Source organism: Girardinichthys multiradiatus, chromosome 18 (genome assembly GCF_021462225.1).
Source record: "Girardinichthys multiradiatus isolate DD_20200921_A chromosome 18, DD_fGirMul_XY1, whole genome shotgun sequence".
Classification (NCBI taxonomy): domain Eukaryota; kingdom Metazoa; phylum Chordata; class Actinopteri; order Cyprinodontiformes; family Goodeidae; genus Girardinichthys; species Girardinichthys multiradiatus.
The window spans coordinates 39,825,829-39,842,578 of NC_061810.1; the positions used below are offsets into that span (position 1 = coordinate 39,825,829).

The window sequence follows — 16,750 nt, forward strand, 5'->3', positions numbered from 1 at the left end:
CGTTATAAGTAATAACTATTACCAGAGATGTCACTGTTTAATCGACCGTTTCTGCTGAAACCTGTGGAATTTTAACCTTATCTTGACTGACAAATCACTTTTGCACACAATGAACACAAAACGTTCATTATCTATGTGAATATTTATTAATCTTCACCTACTCAACATGCAAAAGTCTACATAACAAGGGTAACACATCTAACTAAGCAAAATAAAGCAAATAGCAGTGGGGTGTATTGAATCAACCAGCGGTTATGGCAAAAAGAAGGAATGAGAATATGAAAAAGGGGTGTGGTGGCGAGTGGAGAGTGGGGGCGCAGCTCCACTGTAACTCAGTTATTCTGAGTCATAAAACGTCCCCCAACTCCTGAGCAGACAAAGAGTTATAAAGCTTTTGGTGGCAAGCGAGCAAGCAGTGAGGTTGAAGACAAAGGAAAATGGAGAATTTCACCATGAGGTTATTTTAACAGTCCAGTCTTACCGCACACCTGTGCTGACTCTCAGATGGTAAAACACGCACAAAGCTAGGAGCACAGCGGCTCCAGACATCGTTCAGAACACATGAGATTTTAACTAGCTATTCTGATCGCTCTACAACCTCTGACCCTGCCCATGCCTTCTAATAAAGAAATAAAAGATGGGTTTTACTTTGTTAAGCTCCTTCTGGGGCAGCGAGTGAGAGGGAAAGAGGGGGGGGGGGTTCTCAGTTAAACTCCAAGAAAGCGGTCAGTCCCCGTCCTTTGGCCTTCTTGACGAAAAGGAAAAATAGGATCTGACCATCAGCAGTCGACTAGAACCAAGCAAGGAGGGAAAGTTGCGTCTCCTTGAAACTCCGTGGTTTTGGTTACGTGTTAAACTCACGTCTTCGATCGGCAAAGTGAAATTTCTGGCCTTCTCATTCCAGAAACCTCAGTGAGGAATTGTTCGTTGTCCAACGAGGGAGAATGAATGAACTCTGCAAAGAGCTCTCCTCTTGAAGTGGCGCACTTCAGTCGCTAGTCCGGTCTCTAGCAGAAGGCGGCGTGTTCAAAACAGGTGCCTTCCTATATAGTGTCTTGTGACGTCAGACTTGGGACGCTCGTCATATCCGTCGCAATGCTCGATGGGATATGGAGCAGTGGCTGTCCTGGATACCAAAATGGCCGATGCCATTGGAGAGGCACAGTGACGTCCAACAATGTGCAGATAGTCCAATACTCAGCAAACAAGTGGTCCAACATTCCCCCCTAGGTTCAAAGGGTGAGATGAATCACAGTCTTTGAAGCTACTGGGACCATTCTGTCCTTTGCTGAACAATCAGTGATCCGTGGCGAAGCAGAACAAAACAAAACTGTCTCTGTGTTCCTCAAAACCTACAACTGGGCAGGATAGAGGTTAGCCTGGGCAGGACTAAACTCTGACTAACTCATACCTTTTTACGTTGTTCAATGAGAAAATACAGGACAATACATTCATATCATCATTACATTCCTTGGTCATCAGCTTTGGTAACCCTGAGACAAAATGAAACAACACTAAAAGATACCGTACACATATATGTATATATAAAAACAAAAACAAAATCATGGTTCATAGCTTATTCGTCCAACTTCTATTAGGCACTGGAACCTGGCTGTGTCATTGGCAAAGGCGGTGCTATGAACCGTGAGGGAATGAATGTGAGGGAATCAATCTTGACCTGTAAACGCTTAACCTGCTGGTTTGCGGTGTATAATAATAAAAAAAAAATGAATGTTTGAAACAGGTTTAGGCTTAAACCATTAGCTCTTCCGAATGATGATGGGTTTTAATGACTCCTGTCTCTAAACTATCTAGATGTGAAAAGAGGGAGAAAAAGAATAAATGAATTGCAGTACCTAGGCTATAAGCCAGGTGTGTTTGTAGAGGTTGCAAGGTGTCTGCTGTGGTGGACTTAGGATTTCTCTACTACGTTCAGCAGAACTAGGCCAATGGGTATCTGTGCCTCGGTGGGACTGTCTACAGATGAACCAACCTCCTTTAATAAGATTTTGCATGAAATCTCTGGCAGTATGTGTGTCCATTACATCATTCTTAATCACTTTTGTGAGGTCTGCTGTGCATGCAGAGTGTTATGGAAAATTATTGTGCCAACTTACAGTTTAAGACTGTGTCCTAGAAGGTAGTTATATGTTTAACTGTTTCTGTTGAAGAAAGTTGTTAGAAATTAGTGCATGTTTGTGAGTTCATGAAACATGCACCTATTTAACTAGTCCTACGCACTAGTCTCTCCTTTCCCGGACATGGAGACAAGCTCTGTTCTTGGGGAGGAGAGTTCGATGTAGGACTTCATCTGGTTCAGCAAAAGTGCAGCAGCTGGGATGATGGTGTCAACCTTTTCTGACAAGCATCCAACCCACTTAATGAAGTTGCATGTCACCATTAGGAGGAATTTGTTACCTCCTGTTACTTTTGGATCTGGTTCGACCCAGTTGGTCTGAAGGTGGAACCAAGGTAATGTAACCCCCCTTCGCTGAAGCGGAGGTTGACTGGTTGGCTGGGATGACTGAAACTGGCAGCAGGTTAAACATCCTTTGATGTAGACCTGGGTGTCGTAAGACATTGGAGGCCAGTGCGCCATCTGTTGGAGAGTGAGGAGTGTGGCTTTGTAGCTCCTATGGCACCCTACAGGAGAGTAATGGGCATAGGATAACGTGACCCCCCTTTGGTCTGTTGGAACAATGTCCACAGCATGGGAGAGCTGTTTGATGCCAATCTGCACACTGGCTGTCTTGAGGAGAGGGCAGAGCCCATCTGCTAAAAGGAGCGTGTGGCTGTGTTGTGCCTCAGTTACAAGGGGGTCTTTTTGGCACAAATGGTCATACAGCTCTCTAATGGTTGATGGATGTCCCAGCCAGAATGCTAGTAGCACTTCTGGTATGAACATGGTTTCCAGGTGTACACCTTCCACCACTTTGGGGTTGTAAGTGTCCACACCTGGGTTCTTTAAAGAGCCAAGCAATGCATGACTGCATCTGGCAGGAGTTTCCTGGATGGCTGGGTGCAGCTGTGTCTCAGAGGTGCACATGACCGGCTCTGATGAGGGCCTGAGAGGTTCTTCGGGCTCCTCTAAGCTGGTGATCTGGTGGGCCACAAAGAGTGGTTTGCTGCTTAAACCCAGTGGGTTTTGCACCTCCGCCTGGACCCAGAGTTGGTTCTGGTGGCAGTCAATGAGTGGGGCCAGCCTGTCCAGCAGGTCCTGGCCACCAAGAAAAAGCTCTTTGTTTAATGTGCACATATAGCTGGGGTGCAACAGAGCCATGTCTTCGAGTGTGATGTCCAGCTCCACCCAACTTGTGATGCATGATCGGTTTTGGGTGCGGCTCGTGATGCTTACATCACAAGCGTCGGCCTGAAATGGTTCATTGAAGGAGAGCATGGCTCTACTCACCTCATCAAACATGATTGGGCGCATCAGGTTGATCTCTGATCCTATTTTAAAATAGAAACTCAGTGGGAAACGTCCTCCTATCATGATCAGACAGTGTAGACGACGTGCATGTCCATTTTGGTTCAGTTTACCTGAGAACCTTGGAAAGATGGTTTGTGGTGTTTCTCCTGGGGAGGTCCAAGGGGTACTTGGAGTATCCCAGGTTTGTCTCCCCATCTGATCGGGTAGACTCTGATGGCTGTGGAGACTGGGTCCACGCCTAGTCATGCTGACGGGAAGTTTGGGTCTGGTTTAACTGGACAGTCGGCTTCCTGTTTCAAGGGTTGTGGGGGCGTGGTGGCCTGACGCACCGCTTCTGTCACCATCTTACGTAAGGCCTCCTCCAACTCTTTCCCCATAATCCCTTCTGCATGTCGGTTCCACCCTTTTCCATCAGGTTTACCTTTAGGCTTCATGTGATGGTCAGGTCGTCTGTTCGACCGGAAGTGGTCCGGCAACTTTGACTGTGGTTGGTATTCAGTACCACCCCCCCCGTCCAGCTGACCAAACCTACGTTGTTCCCTGAACCTCTTCTTCACATGGGTTCTGGTTGAAGGCATTTCCTGACCTTCTAACGCAAGGCTGGTTCTTTCAGTCTGGACTTGTAAAACCTTAGCCTCGCTCTCCGATCCCTTGGTCAGGCGAGCACGTGTTTCCCACGCCATCTGAGCATATTTGCGGATCTCTTGCATGCTCATGGCCTTGGTTCTGCAATACATAGTAACATCGTATCGCACACTTTCATGAAGGTTGTGGAGGAACAGGGATTTAAAAGCGTGTTCCTCCTCAATGCTGGGAGCATTGCGTCCTTGGAAGTAAATGGTTCTCAAGCGCCGGTAATACTCCCTGGGTGCTTCGCTTTTCTTCTGCTGGATAGTGAAAGCACCAAGTGTGGCGGAGGCCCGGTCCGTGTACACAGAATATTCTTCCCTTAAAGCTTCGCAAAGGGTTGAATAACGGTCTCGGACTGCAGGTGTCAGGCTCTCCATGAAAACATGGACGCTCCTGGATGTTGTCTTCCAGATGAGCTTCAGTTTTTCCCGTGCTGATGGGCAGTACAAATCTAGAAGACAGCATTCAACTTCCCTAAGATAATCATCAATGTTTGATTCTGCATTATTAGGGTCGAAACGCTCTATGTCTTTGGCCAGAGACTTAAGCTAGGGGGTGCACAATCCACTCTCAGGGATTGGTCCCGGCCCATCTGAGTCATCATCGGAGAGTTCACTCCGGCTGCACTCAGGGGGTATCAGTGCATCACGCCTTATCCTCGGAGGAGGCAGTGGAGGCTGCTCCCAGTACAACGGTGGGCCCTGTGCTTCCCGGACTCGGGTCCTGGGCACCGGTTGAGGGCGGTAGGAACCACCTGAATCCCAGGGGCGGCTCTCTTGTCGCCTTGGCGGAGGTGAGGGATCGTAGAGGACCGTACTGCGAGTCACGTTTGACGGCTGCTCGCATCTGAACCGTGAACTATTTACACAGCTGGGTCCCCAGCTAGGTACCGTTCATGGCTGCTGATTGCAGTGGGGTGGGGCACCGCACCACTGAACCTATTCTGACTACTTACACCTGTTCTTGCCTCGGTGGATGTATGGGGAACTTTATGAGCCTGGAAAGGTAATCTCTGGAGAGCAGCTTCTACATCCTCCAGATCTGACCTGCAGGTTCTCTCAGTGTTTCGCAGGTGTGGCTCACCTCCAAAGGTTTCAACCTGTGAGGTGAGCCTCGGTTCGTCCCCCCATTCTTCCAGGGGGGGAGGGGTGGCATGGCTACCCTCTATTGCTTCCAATCTATTTCCAACCTCTGTTATTTCACCTCTAAGGACATCCACTGTCTGCAAAGTATCATTCAGCTCGAACTGCAGTTTAACGCGCTGGTCAATTTCCAACATTAACCTTCGCTGATATAACAGAGTGAGCTGTCCTAACACATCTGAGACCCGTCTGTCCTTTGGTGGGTTTTTAATTACTTGGAGCAACTCCTGAATCCTGGCTTCACATTGCTCAATGCCATACTCATTGAGGCCTTTACGCTCCTCGGGGGACAACAGAATCAATGACCCAATCACCTCTTGTGCCTGCATTCCTATGGGGTCCTCCACCATACACACATCTCCAGCTGCAGTCTGGGATGTTCCCTCCATCTTTGGCCCATAATGCACAATGCAAACACACAAAACTGTTTATCTATGAACCACCACTAAAAAAAATTAGCAGCAATGCAACAGGCTAGGCTGTTCAGTGATTAAAGGATTGCTAAAATTAATTAGCCGCACACAACAGGCTAAGCTGTTCAGTTAGCTGTCTGATTCATACCTGTATCTTCCAGGTGTATGGGTTTGCTTAACATGGGCACACAGGTTTGACCGTTCAAACTGTGGCTTACCCAAGTCTATGCTTTAATGGGAGTAATCAAGCAAACACACAAAAAGGGGAAGAAAGAGGAAGATAAATAATTTTGAAATAACCCAAAACCAAATTCAAAAATAAAATTTTAAAATTGGGAACCGAAACTAAACATTCAATGCTGTTCTTAGCTTCAAATAAATGTTAGTGTTCTCTAATATGAACCCCCTACCTTCCTGTTAGACAACTAAGTTAGTTTTATGAGTCAGATCAAAACATGCTTCACACAATAAAACCCAGCAAAAATGCTTAAATTTTATCCAAAAGTGGTAATGAATGATCTGTAACTTCAACTTTCAACTTTAAGTTATGCCCTTTTGATCATAGGTGATGGAATTATCTGCCTGTGTTAATGATAATAAAAAATAATAAAAAATAATAAAAAAAATAAAATAAAAGTAGGAAATGCACTTCTCACTAGTGACCACCAGATGGTAGTGAGTGCAGGTCTGCGGTTTGGGAAAATCCAGCTGCAACTGTAATTTATTAACTGGCCACCAGATGTAGGTGTTGTTCTCTACCTTACTGGGAGAATGTTGGCCACAACTGTAATTACGCCCAGCGGACACTGGGGCAGGTCTGCTGCTTATCAGCGCTGGTTTTCTGCCGCTGAATGCAGCAGGGCTGGCCGGCTGGAAATTAACTTTAACTTTCCACAAGTTAAACCAACTTTCACCTTGCATCCACAACAAACACCTCTCAAAGATAATATTATCCTTTGCAGTAGAACTGAGCACAACCTAGTCAAAATATCCCCTAATTCACAAACGTTCTGTGCGAAACTCAAAAATCTCACAATAAAACGTCTAGTTAACGGAGATCCCAACTGTTTATTCTGTGCAACCGTGATTTGATGTCTGTCTTTTTAAGGCCCGTCAAAGGAACGCCGTATGTTGGGAGTTATGATTATTGATTGATTAATCTTGATCAATAATTATAATTAAAAATCATAATTTGACAAAATCAATTTCTTAACCAAAATCCTCATTTATGAATCGAGATCAGAGATGTTTCTGGTGTTGTAATTGCGGCTCAACGCCTTTGACAATTACAACTGTCAAATACTCCGTAATAATTAATAACTATTACCAGAAATGTCACTGTTTAATCGACCGTTTCTGCCAAAACCTGTGGAACTTTAACCTTATCTTGACTGACAAATCACTTTTGCACACAATGAACACAAAATGTTCATTATCTATGTGAATATTTATTAATCTTCACCTACTCAACATGCAAGAGTCTACATAACAAGGGTAACACATCTAACTAAGCAAAAATAAAGAAAATAGCAGTGGGGTGTATTGAATCAACCAGCAGTTATGGCAAAAAGAAGGAATGAGAATATGAAAAAGGGGTGTGGTGGCGAGTGGAGAGTGGGGGCGCAGCTCCACTGTAACTCAGTTATTCTGAGTCATAAAACTTCCCCCAACTCCTGAGCAGACAAAGAGTTATAAAGCTTTTGGTGGCAAGCGAGCAAGCAGTGAGGTTGAAGACAAAGGAAAATGGAGAATTTCACCATGAGGTTATTTTAACAGTCCAGTCTTACTGCACACCTGTGCTGACTCTCAGATGGTAAAACACGCACAAAGCTAAGAGCACAGCGGCTCCAGACATCGTTCAGAACACATGAGATTCTAACTAGCGATTCTGATCGCTCTACAACCTCTGACCCTGCCCAGGCCTTCTAATAAAGAAATAAAAGATTAAAATACAAGATGGGTTTTACTTGGTGAAGCTTCTTTCTGGGGCAGCGAGTGAGAGGGAAAGAGGGGGGGGGGGGGGGGGGGGGGGGGAGGGTTGAAGCGTTGCTGCGCGTCCTCAGTTAAACTCCAAGAAAGCGGTCAGTCCCCGTCCTTTGGCCTTCTTGACGAAAAGGAAAAATAGGATCTGACCATCAGCAGTCGACTAGAACCAAGCAAGGAGGGAAAGTTGCGTCTCCTTGAAACTCCGTGGTTTTGGTTACGTGTTAAACTCACATCTTCGATCGGCAAAGTGAAATTTCTGGCCTTCTCATTCCAGAAACCTCAGTGAGGAATTGTTCGTTGTCCAACGAGGGAGAATGAATGAACTCTGCAAAGAGCTCTCCTCTTGAAGTGGCGCACTTCAGTCGCTAGTCCGGTCTCTAGCAGAAGGCGGCGTGTTCAAAATGGGTGTGTTCCTATATAGTGTCTTGTGACGTCAGACTTGGGACGCTCGTCATATCCGTCGCAATGCTCGATGGGATATGGAGGAGCGGCTGTCCTGGATACAAAAATGGCCGATGCCATTGGAGAGGCACAGTAACGTCCAACAATGTGCAGATAGTCCAATACCCAGCAAACAAGTGGTCCAACACCCTCTATCAATTTTCCTTTCCATCCTCCATCACTTGTGAAGACACTTAGACACTTAAACAGCACCTCATGCAGAGACAGACCCTCGACCCCGTAGGAGCAGTCCAGCTTCACGACTGAGAACCATGGCGTCAGACAAAGGGTAGCTGATTCTTTTGGACATCTGGTAACTGCTCCAGAACATGACAAAGGTCTTTGCTTGAAGATGCCAACAGATCCACATCATCAGTAAAAATCAAAAATGAGACCTTTCGGTTCCAAAACCAGACACCCTCCTCTCGAGGACTACACATCCAGGTCTCATCCAAGAACACCACAAACAGAATTGGCGACAAGAGGCAGGCCTGGTGGAGTTAAACCAGTAGTGGCAACAAACTTGACTTTATGCTGAAACTTTGAACGGAGCTCTTGTTTAGAGTATACAAGGACCGAAGCATCCCTCACAAAATGTGTCAGGGGACATTGTTATAAGCCTTCTCCATACATGTGGAGTGGAAAGTCAAACTCCCATGACCCTCTCAACAGCCCCCCAATGTTAAAGATGTAGTCTGCTGCTCCAAAGCCGTATTATATCAAATCCAAAATACTTTAAAAAGGCAGTTGCATGTAAAATAAAAGTACCAGACATAATCACGTTTTACATTTGTCATTCTTTAAATAAAGCTAATTAGTTGTGGTTTCACTGACCAATTACTCCCTTATATTATCATTTGACCTGTATTTCTCATCTTCCTCCACTATCTGGATGCAGTCTTTCGTTCATGCATCCCTACAATAGTTGATCCATCTAAACTCAAATCTTCATTGGCTTTCTGTACATATGCATCAGCAGCAAATGTCTGCTGGCTGAGTGCAGAAGCAGCAGAACAGTCAAACTAAAGCAGTAGAGACAAGGTGTCTGGACAAGATGCATTGCTACACAAAAATGAAAGAAAGGGTTATTTAATGGATTGTGTCCCAGTGATATGTACTAACATTAAGTACCTAAATTATGCTATTTGTTTTCTAGTTTGTGAATTTACCAAGGCTGCAATTTAAAATCCAAATGATAAATTAGACCTATTAAATGTTGATAAGACCAAGAAAGTGTAATTGTACTTCCTGCAGTAACTTATATGTAATCTTAGGAAAGTATGTCAACATCAGGGTCTGCTGCGTATTTAAATTCTTGGAATTTAAACCTGTTAATTGAGGTATTCTTATGAAAATATTGTGGCATTATGGGTTTGATTTATAATTGTCTTGAAAAATAATTCTTGCTCTACTCTCTTCTGCTGAAGCTGATAGGCCCACAGTTGTTTATTTAGACTCTCAGCCACATCATTTGCGTTTGGCTAGTTTTGCTTGTCTATATAGCTGGCAATTACAAGTATATTCACTCACTTCCAATAGTATTTCAGTTTTCACCAGCTCCTGCAGTTTATTAGCTGCAAACTGCTGCTAGATGTTCTTTAACAGTCAGTGACAGTGTGAGGGTAATAAATAACCCAGTCTACTGTACAGTGGGTTCATCCTTGGAAATGGCAGCCTACACCAGCTGGAAGTGAGTGAGAAGTTTAAGAGGTACAAATGCTTCCACAAGACACTGTAGATTCAGGAACAGTTTTTTTTACTTGCCTTGAGTTTTGTAGTCTCAGACCTGTGATGATCCCACACCTTCAGTCTTTAACTATTATCCTAAAACCACTCATACAGGGGTTGGACAATGAAACTGAAACACCTGTCATTTTAGTGTGGGAGGTTTCATGGATAAATTGGACCAGCCTGGTAGCCAGTCTTCATTGATTGCACATTGCACCAGTAAGAGCAGAGTGTGAAGGTTCAATTAGCAGGGTAAGAGCACAGTTTTGCTCAAAATATTGAAATGCACACAACATTATGGGTGACATACCAGAGTTCAAAAGAGGACAAATTGTTGGTGCACGTCTTGCTGGCGCATCTATGACCAAGACAGCAAGTCTTTGTGATGTATTAAGAGCCACGGTATCCATGGTAATGTCAGCATACCACCAAGAAGGACGAACCACATCCAACAGGATTAACTGTGGACGCAAGAGGGAGCTGTCTGAAAGGGATGTTCGGGTGCTAACCTGGATTGTATCCAAAAAACATAAAACCACGGCTGCCCAAATCACAGCAGAATTAAATGTGTACCTCAATTCTCCTGTTTCCACCAGAACTGTCCGTCAGGAGCTCCACAGGGTCAATATACACGGCCGGGCTGCTATAGCCAAACCTTTGGTCACTCATGCCAATGCCAAACATCGGTTTCAATGGTGCAAGGAGCGCAAATCTTGGGCTGTGGACAATGTGAAACATGTATTGTTCTCTGATGAGTCCACCTTTACTGTTTTCCCCACATCCGGGAGAGTTACGGTGTGGAGAAGACCCAAAGAAGCGTACCATCCAGACTGTTACATGCCCAGAGTGAAGCATGGGGGTGGATCAGTGATGGTTTGGGCTGCCATATCATGGCATTCCCTTGGCCCAATACTTGTGCTAGATGGGCACGTCACTACCAAGGACTACCGAACCATTCTTGAGGACCATGTGCATCCAATGGTTCAAACATTGTATCCTGAAGGCGGTGCCGTGTATCAGGATGACAATGCATCAATACACACAGCAAGACTGATGAAAGATTGGTTTGATGAACATGAAAGTGAAGTTGAACATCTCCCATGGCCTGCACAGTCACCAGATCTAAATATTATTGAGCCACTTTGGGGTGTTTTGGAGGAGCGAGTCAGGAAACGTTTTCCTCCACCAGTATCACGTAGTGACCTGGCCACTATCCTGCAAGAAGAATGGCTTAAAATCCCTCTGAACACTGTGCAGGACTTGAATATGTCATTTCCAAGACGAATTGACGCTGTATTGGCCGCAAAAGGAGGCCCTACACCATACTAATAAATTATTGTGGTCTAAAACCAGGTGTTTCAGTTTCATTGTCCAACCCCTGTACTTCAATTTATCATAAAAAAAAAAAATCTTTACCATGAATATTTATACCTTGGCTGGCTATTCGGGGCATACCGCCTCTTTTAGAGACCATTTATTGTCAAGGTAGCGTTAATAAGATAAGTCAGAATAACTAGTCAGATAGTGATCCATTAAAGAAAGTAAAGGCAAGTTCTAAGTTACTCATTTCTTGTGCTTATTTCTAACTTTTTATTGCAAAGCAAAAAGCAAGTTCAACAGAGCTTTGTTTTCTACTTTTAAGCTACCATGAATGATGGAGCCCAAATCCATGTCAGTCCACAATAAATTTACAAAGGCCAGTACATGACATATTTTTAAAACTGGAGGAATTTGAGTTTGCTATTTTTTATCCGTTCATTTAATTTTGTTCATATCCAGATATATAGTGATGAGGCATAATGATATGACCAGGTGAAACAGAAAAATGATTATATCTTGATCATGGCACCTGTTAATGAGTGAGTCATATTAAGCAGCAAGTGAACATGGTGTCATCAAATCTGATGTTAGAAGCAGGAAAGCTGGGGAAGTGCAAGGATTTGAGTGAGATTGACAAGAGTTCTTATGGGTTTTGCCTGTCTACAGTGATCAGAATATATCGAAATCGGTTCAAGGACAGAACAGTGATGGAGTGGGTTATGTTGCTGTAAGAAGTTGAAAGTGCCACAGTACACAGTGCACTGCATTTTGTCACATAACAGCCTACATAGCTGCAGAGTCATAATGTTTTGCCTGATAAAGGTAAGTTCAAAATAAAATGACAATGTTTCTATTCTTTTTAAATCATAATCAGTTTAAAACTTAAAGAAAGTTTGTTTATTGCAATTCAGTTAAAATTATGCCACACATTTGCCGTTACACATTCACAACGCAATCATAACTATACCGTCACATTAGAGCTCCATGCTTTGCCACAGCATTGGTGTGGAGATCTGAAACTTCACTGTACTTTTGCTGCACAGGACGAAGTGAAGAGCTATCATCGCTGCTGCAGCCACAGTGGAGGCCCAGCACTTCAGAAGATTGAGAGGTAAGATGCTGAAGTGCCTTAATTTTACCTCTGAAACATTGAGTCCATGGAATGAGGATGTAAGACAAATTTCTACCAAACAGAACTTTTATTTTGTTTCAACAGAACTGTCTTTTACACTGAGGAGTAAAATAAAACTCACAAACCTTAAGAAGTACTGTATGTTTTAAAAGCTATAAGCTTGCTTTAAATAGATGAGCATGTGCTGTGTTGACAAATGTCTCGTTTTGTCATTTTGAAACATGTAGAGGCGAAGAGGATAACAAAAGCTTGTTTCACCGAGAACAGCAGCAGCACTTGGAGATAAAGGCTACCATGTGAGTATGACCTGTGACTTAAAATTTTAATTTCACACTATCAGACTCACACCCACATTACTTCTGCCCTTACAAGCTCCATGTATGGCTTTGCACCAGAAATCAAGCTATGTGTGACTTTAATGCAATCTTTGCAGTAATTAGGTTTTTGAATTCCGGGATCATAGTGTAATGTTGAGTGCATGAACCCTTAGACACTTCAAACTAATGTGGTTTTACCTAAACATGGAAAAACAGCATAATAGGTACAACAGCATGGCTCTTGCCTTGGGCTTTCACTTTCTTGAAAGTAAAGGATGGAGACGAAAAACCTTTTTCTGTGTAGAGGTGACAGAAATGGGGTGAAAAAAGGTGAGACACACCGAGGAAAAATAAGCTTGGAGAAACTCTCAGAAAAAAAGGCTGAAGAGGGGGAGAATGAAGGGCAAGAAGGGAGCAACAGCGTAGAAAATGGGGCTGGACGAAGACAGTTGGAAAGGTATTGGTTTTGGAGCTAGGGAGTTATGGCTTAAATTAATTTGTTTCATTCAGTTCAGCTGTCTCTCTGCTCCACTGGAGGTGAAAGTGTTTCTCCATCAGGTAATTGATCCTGCGCTCCATCGTGAACCTCAGCATTAGGGGGACTAAATGGATGAAAGAGACTAGAAAGTGATAGATGGAGCGAGAACCCTTTGTAGAGGTTGCGAACCAAGGCGTGACAGATGGAGAGAGGTCAAGGAAGTGTGTGAGCCAGGTCAAAAAACAAAAGTTTATGAATAACAAAAATACCCAAAAAAATATCGACATAAAGATTTTTTGAGGAAGAGTTAGACAGAAAATGTACATAAGTAAATTAGACATTCACTTTGAGAATTAACTTTAAAAAACATTATTTACCTCAACCTAATTTTTATGTTTATTTTACAATTAGTCGGTTCCTGCGTTTACTCCTGTTGTGTCTTGTAATTATTTGTCTCATCTCTGTTTTCCTGTTCTTATCTTATTCAGTGATTTTCTCCTGTGTTCACTTGTAGTTTATAAGTGTTTCTGTGTCATTTCTGGTCAGTACACCTCAGGGTCTCACTTCATTGTTCGCCACAACTGCAGCTTAGTTGGTTAATTTCACTCACCCAGTATATGGGCTCTTTCTTTCATGCACTCATTGTTTGGTTCTCTTATTAATTCATATATTGGTCCCACTCTTGGTCCATGTTTTGGATGCATTTGCTGTCTTTGATTCTTCTATGTAAGTTTCATGTTCTGTGTTTTAACTAAATCTTTACTCTCCTCAAGGTTTAACTTGCCTCCTGTCTGTGTTTAGCTCGTCCGCCAACACAATTTGTGACAATACTTTGCTTTCAAGGAGCCTGATTTTCTAGTAAGCTTTTAACAGTGCCTTGGGCAATTTCTTTTCCACATATTGTCAATAAAGTCTTTGTACCTAACCACTACAGCATATTCAATTTTATGGAGTATTTTCAATGGGAGAGGGAAAACACAGAGAGCACAGAGTTATTGTCACAAATAGCTCAGTCGAAGTCTTTGCCCGTGAAAGAAGCGTATCTAAACACAGAAGCCCTGGGCTAGGTGTACCTTTTACGAAAAGTAGAAAATAGAGACAACACAACGTTTATAGCTGCAGAGTTTTTATAACTATATTACAAGATGCACTTATTTTATGAGTTATTCTTTTTACATTGTTGGTCTGCAAAATTATTTTTCTCCCATTACCATTCTGATATTTTATAATTTGACCGGTGATGCACCAATGGACTTTTTAGCACTCAGTTTGCGCTAAAATGTTCTGTAGCTTTTTGTTTTATGATGACTTCTTTTTGTTTTATGATGTTTTTCTCAGTAATTCTGTTGGAATGTTATTTATATATGTGCGGATACATATTTTATACACATTTATACATTAAGGTATTCTTGAATATATGATGAGGGCAGATGTTTTGTTTCTTGCAGTCAAACAAATGTCTTTATTGGGTTTTTAGTCATATTTTCTCCACTCAAGATTTTGTACAGGCTTTTATAAACCTTTCTACAGAATTACATGAAGAGCTGATTCAGTGGTTAATCATTTGCTCTGATCATATGATTGACCAGTGCTCTAATATCAGTCCATCTTCCGAAGGGCCTTCAGAAGGTTTTTCCAACCATTTCAAATGTAGGCAGAGTAACAAGACAGAAAGAAACTAGATTAGCAAACAGTTCAAAGCATGTAACTGCACATGTAAAACACATGGAGGCAGTGTGATGGTTTGTGCACAAATAGCTTTCAGTAGCACAGAATCCCATATGTTTATTTATGTAATAGAAGATAAAAACAAAACAAAAAATGAAATCCATGTATTATTTTCCTATCACTTTAAAATCATGCATTGCTTTGTGTCTGTCACATAAAATCCACAATAAACACTTTGAAGAAAGAAGAAAACAGGTTGAAAATGTGTTAAAAATCAGAAAAGACCAAAGGCTATGAAGATATATGCAAAGCACTGTGTTCATAGGCAGTGATGTATCTCAGGAACATGGTACTGTAAATCTGTAGTTTTATTTTAGAATTAAGGTGACCTTAGAGTTTAAATCCCAGATGTCATTAAAACTTTAATTGTATGTTTGTAGCATCCAGCGGGCCTGGCGAGCTAGTATGTCCCGTAAACTGAGCCTAGAGGTCCAAGACAAGAACCCCACCAGACATAAATGGGAAGAGAACAGGACCTCAGAGAGCCTCCACAACCCTGTGATGACTTCAGATATTTTCCCGGTAAGACTGCAAAAAGAGAAACAAACAGGCCAGCATATGTTGTGCGATGAAAGTCAGTCGGCGGTGAGAGACGCAGGCATCTTATCCGCTGTGCTGTTTGAATTATCATCTCTCATCTGCTGTTTCTGTGGAGCATGAAAAAAACAAATGGACAGCATAAGCATGAATAAAAAGACTAATAAGGAAGGGAGAAAACAGGAGGGATTTAGGGAGGGCTGTTTTCCTCCACTGTCATTTGGGGGGCCACAGGGGTTGTACTGGTGAAGGTGGATGGGAGGCCAGCTGGCACTGTGCCCGGATCTGTAATTAGCCGTTAATTAGGTGAATTTTCAAAGCTGATTGATTGATTAATGAAGTGCCTCACCCCGCCACCAGCTCTTTACCCCTTTGTTATCTTAAGGCAGCACGAGGGGTAGAATTAAACAGTGCTCACAGGGCATGGCAGCCAAACAAAAGCCAGAAAACAGAACAACGGTACAATTAGCAGATAGAGAGAGAGAGAGAGAGAGGGGAATGAAGAATAACAAAGAAAGCAGAGCTGGAGAAGCAGGGGCAGAGATAAGGGGATGGATATTGATATGTGAAAAAGATTCCTTTAGATCGCCTCAAGTTCTAAGTGACAAACTCAGACATACACAAAAGCACACACACATAAACTCTGCTGCTTCCCCAGTGTGGGTCTGCTCTCACAGTATAGTAATCACACGGAGACACACAAGCTGCCTGCGCACACCTGCCAACGCTCTTTGCAGATGCTCAGCACAGAAAAATATGATGTCATGTCTCCATGCTCAGCAGCATCTGTGTGGGTTGGATTTTCTTACCCACTTTCTTTTTAAGGTGCGTTGCTGAGTTTATGTCCTGATGAGTCCTGGTGTGTGAATGTCTATGAACATATTCTGCCATCAGGTTATTGTTTTTTTTGTTCTAGTTGTAAGAGGTTTGTTCTGGTGATAATGGATCCCTCAACACCACAAACACAACACTGTACAATAAGAGATTCAAAGATGTTGACCAGCCCTAATAGGCGCTTGCTTGTTCGGAAACTGTGTATCTGCTTTTTATTACAATGGCATTGGAAGACATGAGGCCTTTGATGAATAACACTACCTTGTTGACCTCTTGTGCATTTAACGCTGTTGCAAACCCAATTTAGCACAACACAAACCAGCCTTTAAGGGATTTGTTTGGCGCTTGTGGAATATCTTCTCCACATGACCACCCCAGTTCTCACATGCCCATGAATGCTTTACATGTTGCACCACTGCAACAAACTCAATGCGATTGCAACTCAAATGTTGCAACAATGTCCCATTAAAAATGGTAATTAATTTCATGCTACTTGCAGACATTTTACTCATTTCAGTATGTTAATTGCTTAAAACTGAACATGAAATCAGGCTGCATGGTGGCGCAGTTGGTAGCACTGTTGCCTTGCAGCAAGAAGCTCCTGGGTTTGATTCCCAGCCTGGGGTCTTTCTGC

General features: G+C 42.9%; 1 protein-coding gene across 1 annotated transcript in view; it reads left to right on the plus strand.

Annotated features, from left to right (window-relative positions):
* The window catches only part of schip1 (schwannomin interacting protein 1), a 419,733-nt gene that overhangs the window by 9,868 nt on the left and 393,115 nt on the right, over positions 1-16,750 (plus strand). Inside the window, exons 3-5 of the mRNA XM_047391638.1 lie at positions 12,134-12,201; positions 12,450-12,518; positions 15,126-15,267. Of these exons, the coding sequence (XP_047247594.1) occupies positions 12,134-12,201; positions 12,450-12,518; positions 15,126-15,267 (279 nt within the window). The remainder of the gene's footprint in view (positions 1-12,133; positions 12,202-12,449; positions 12,519-15,125; positions 15,268-16,750) is intronic.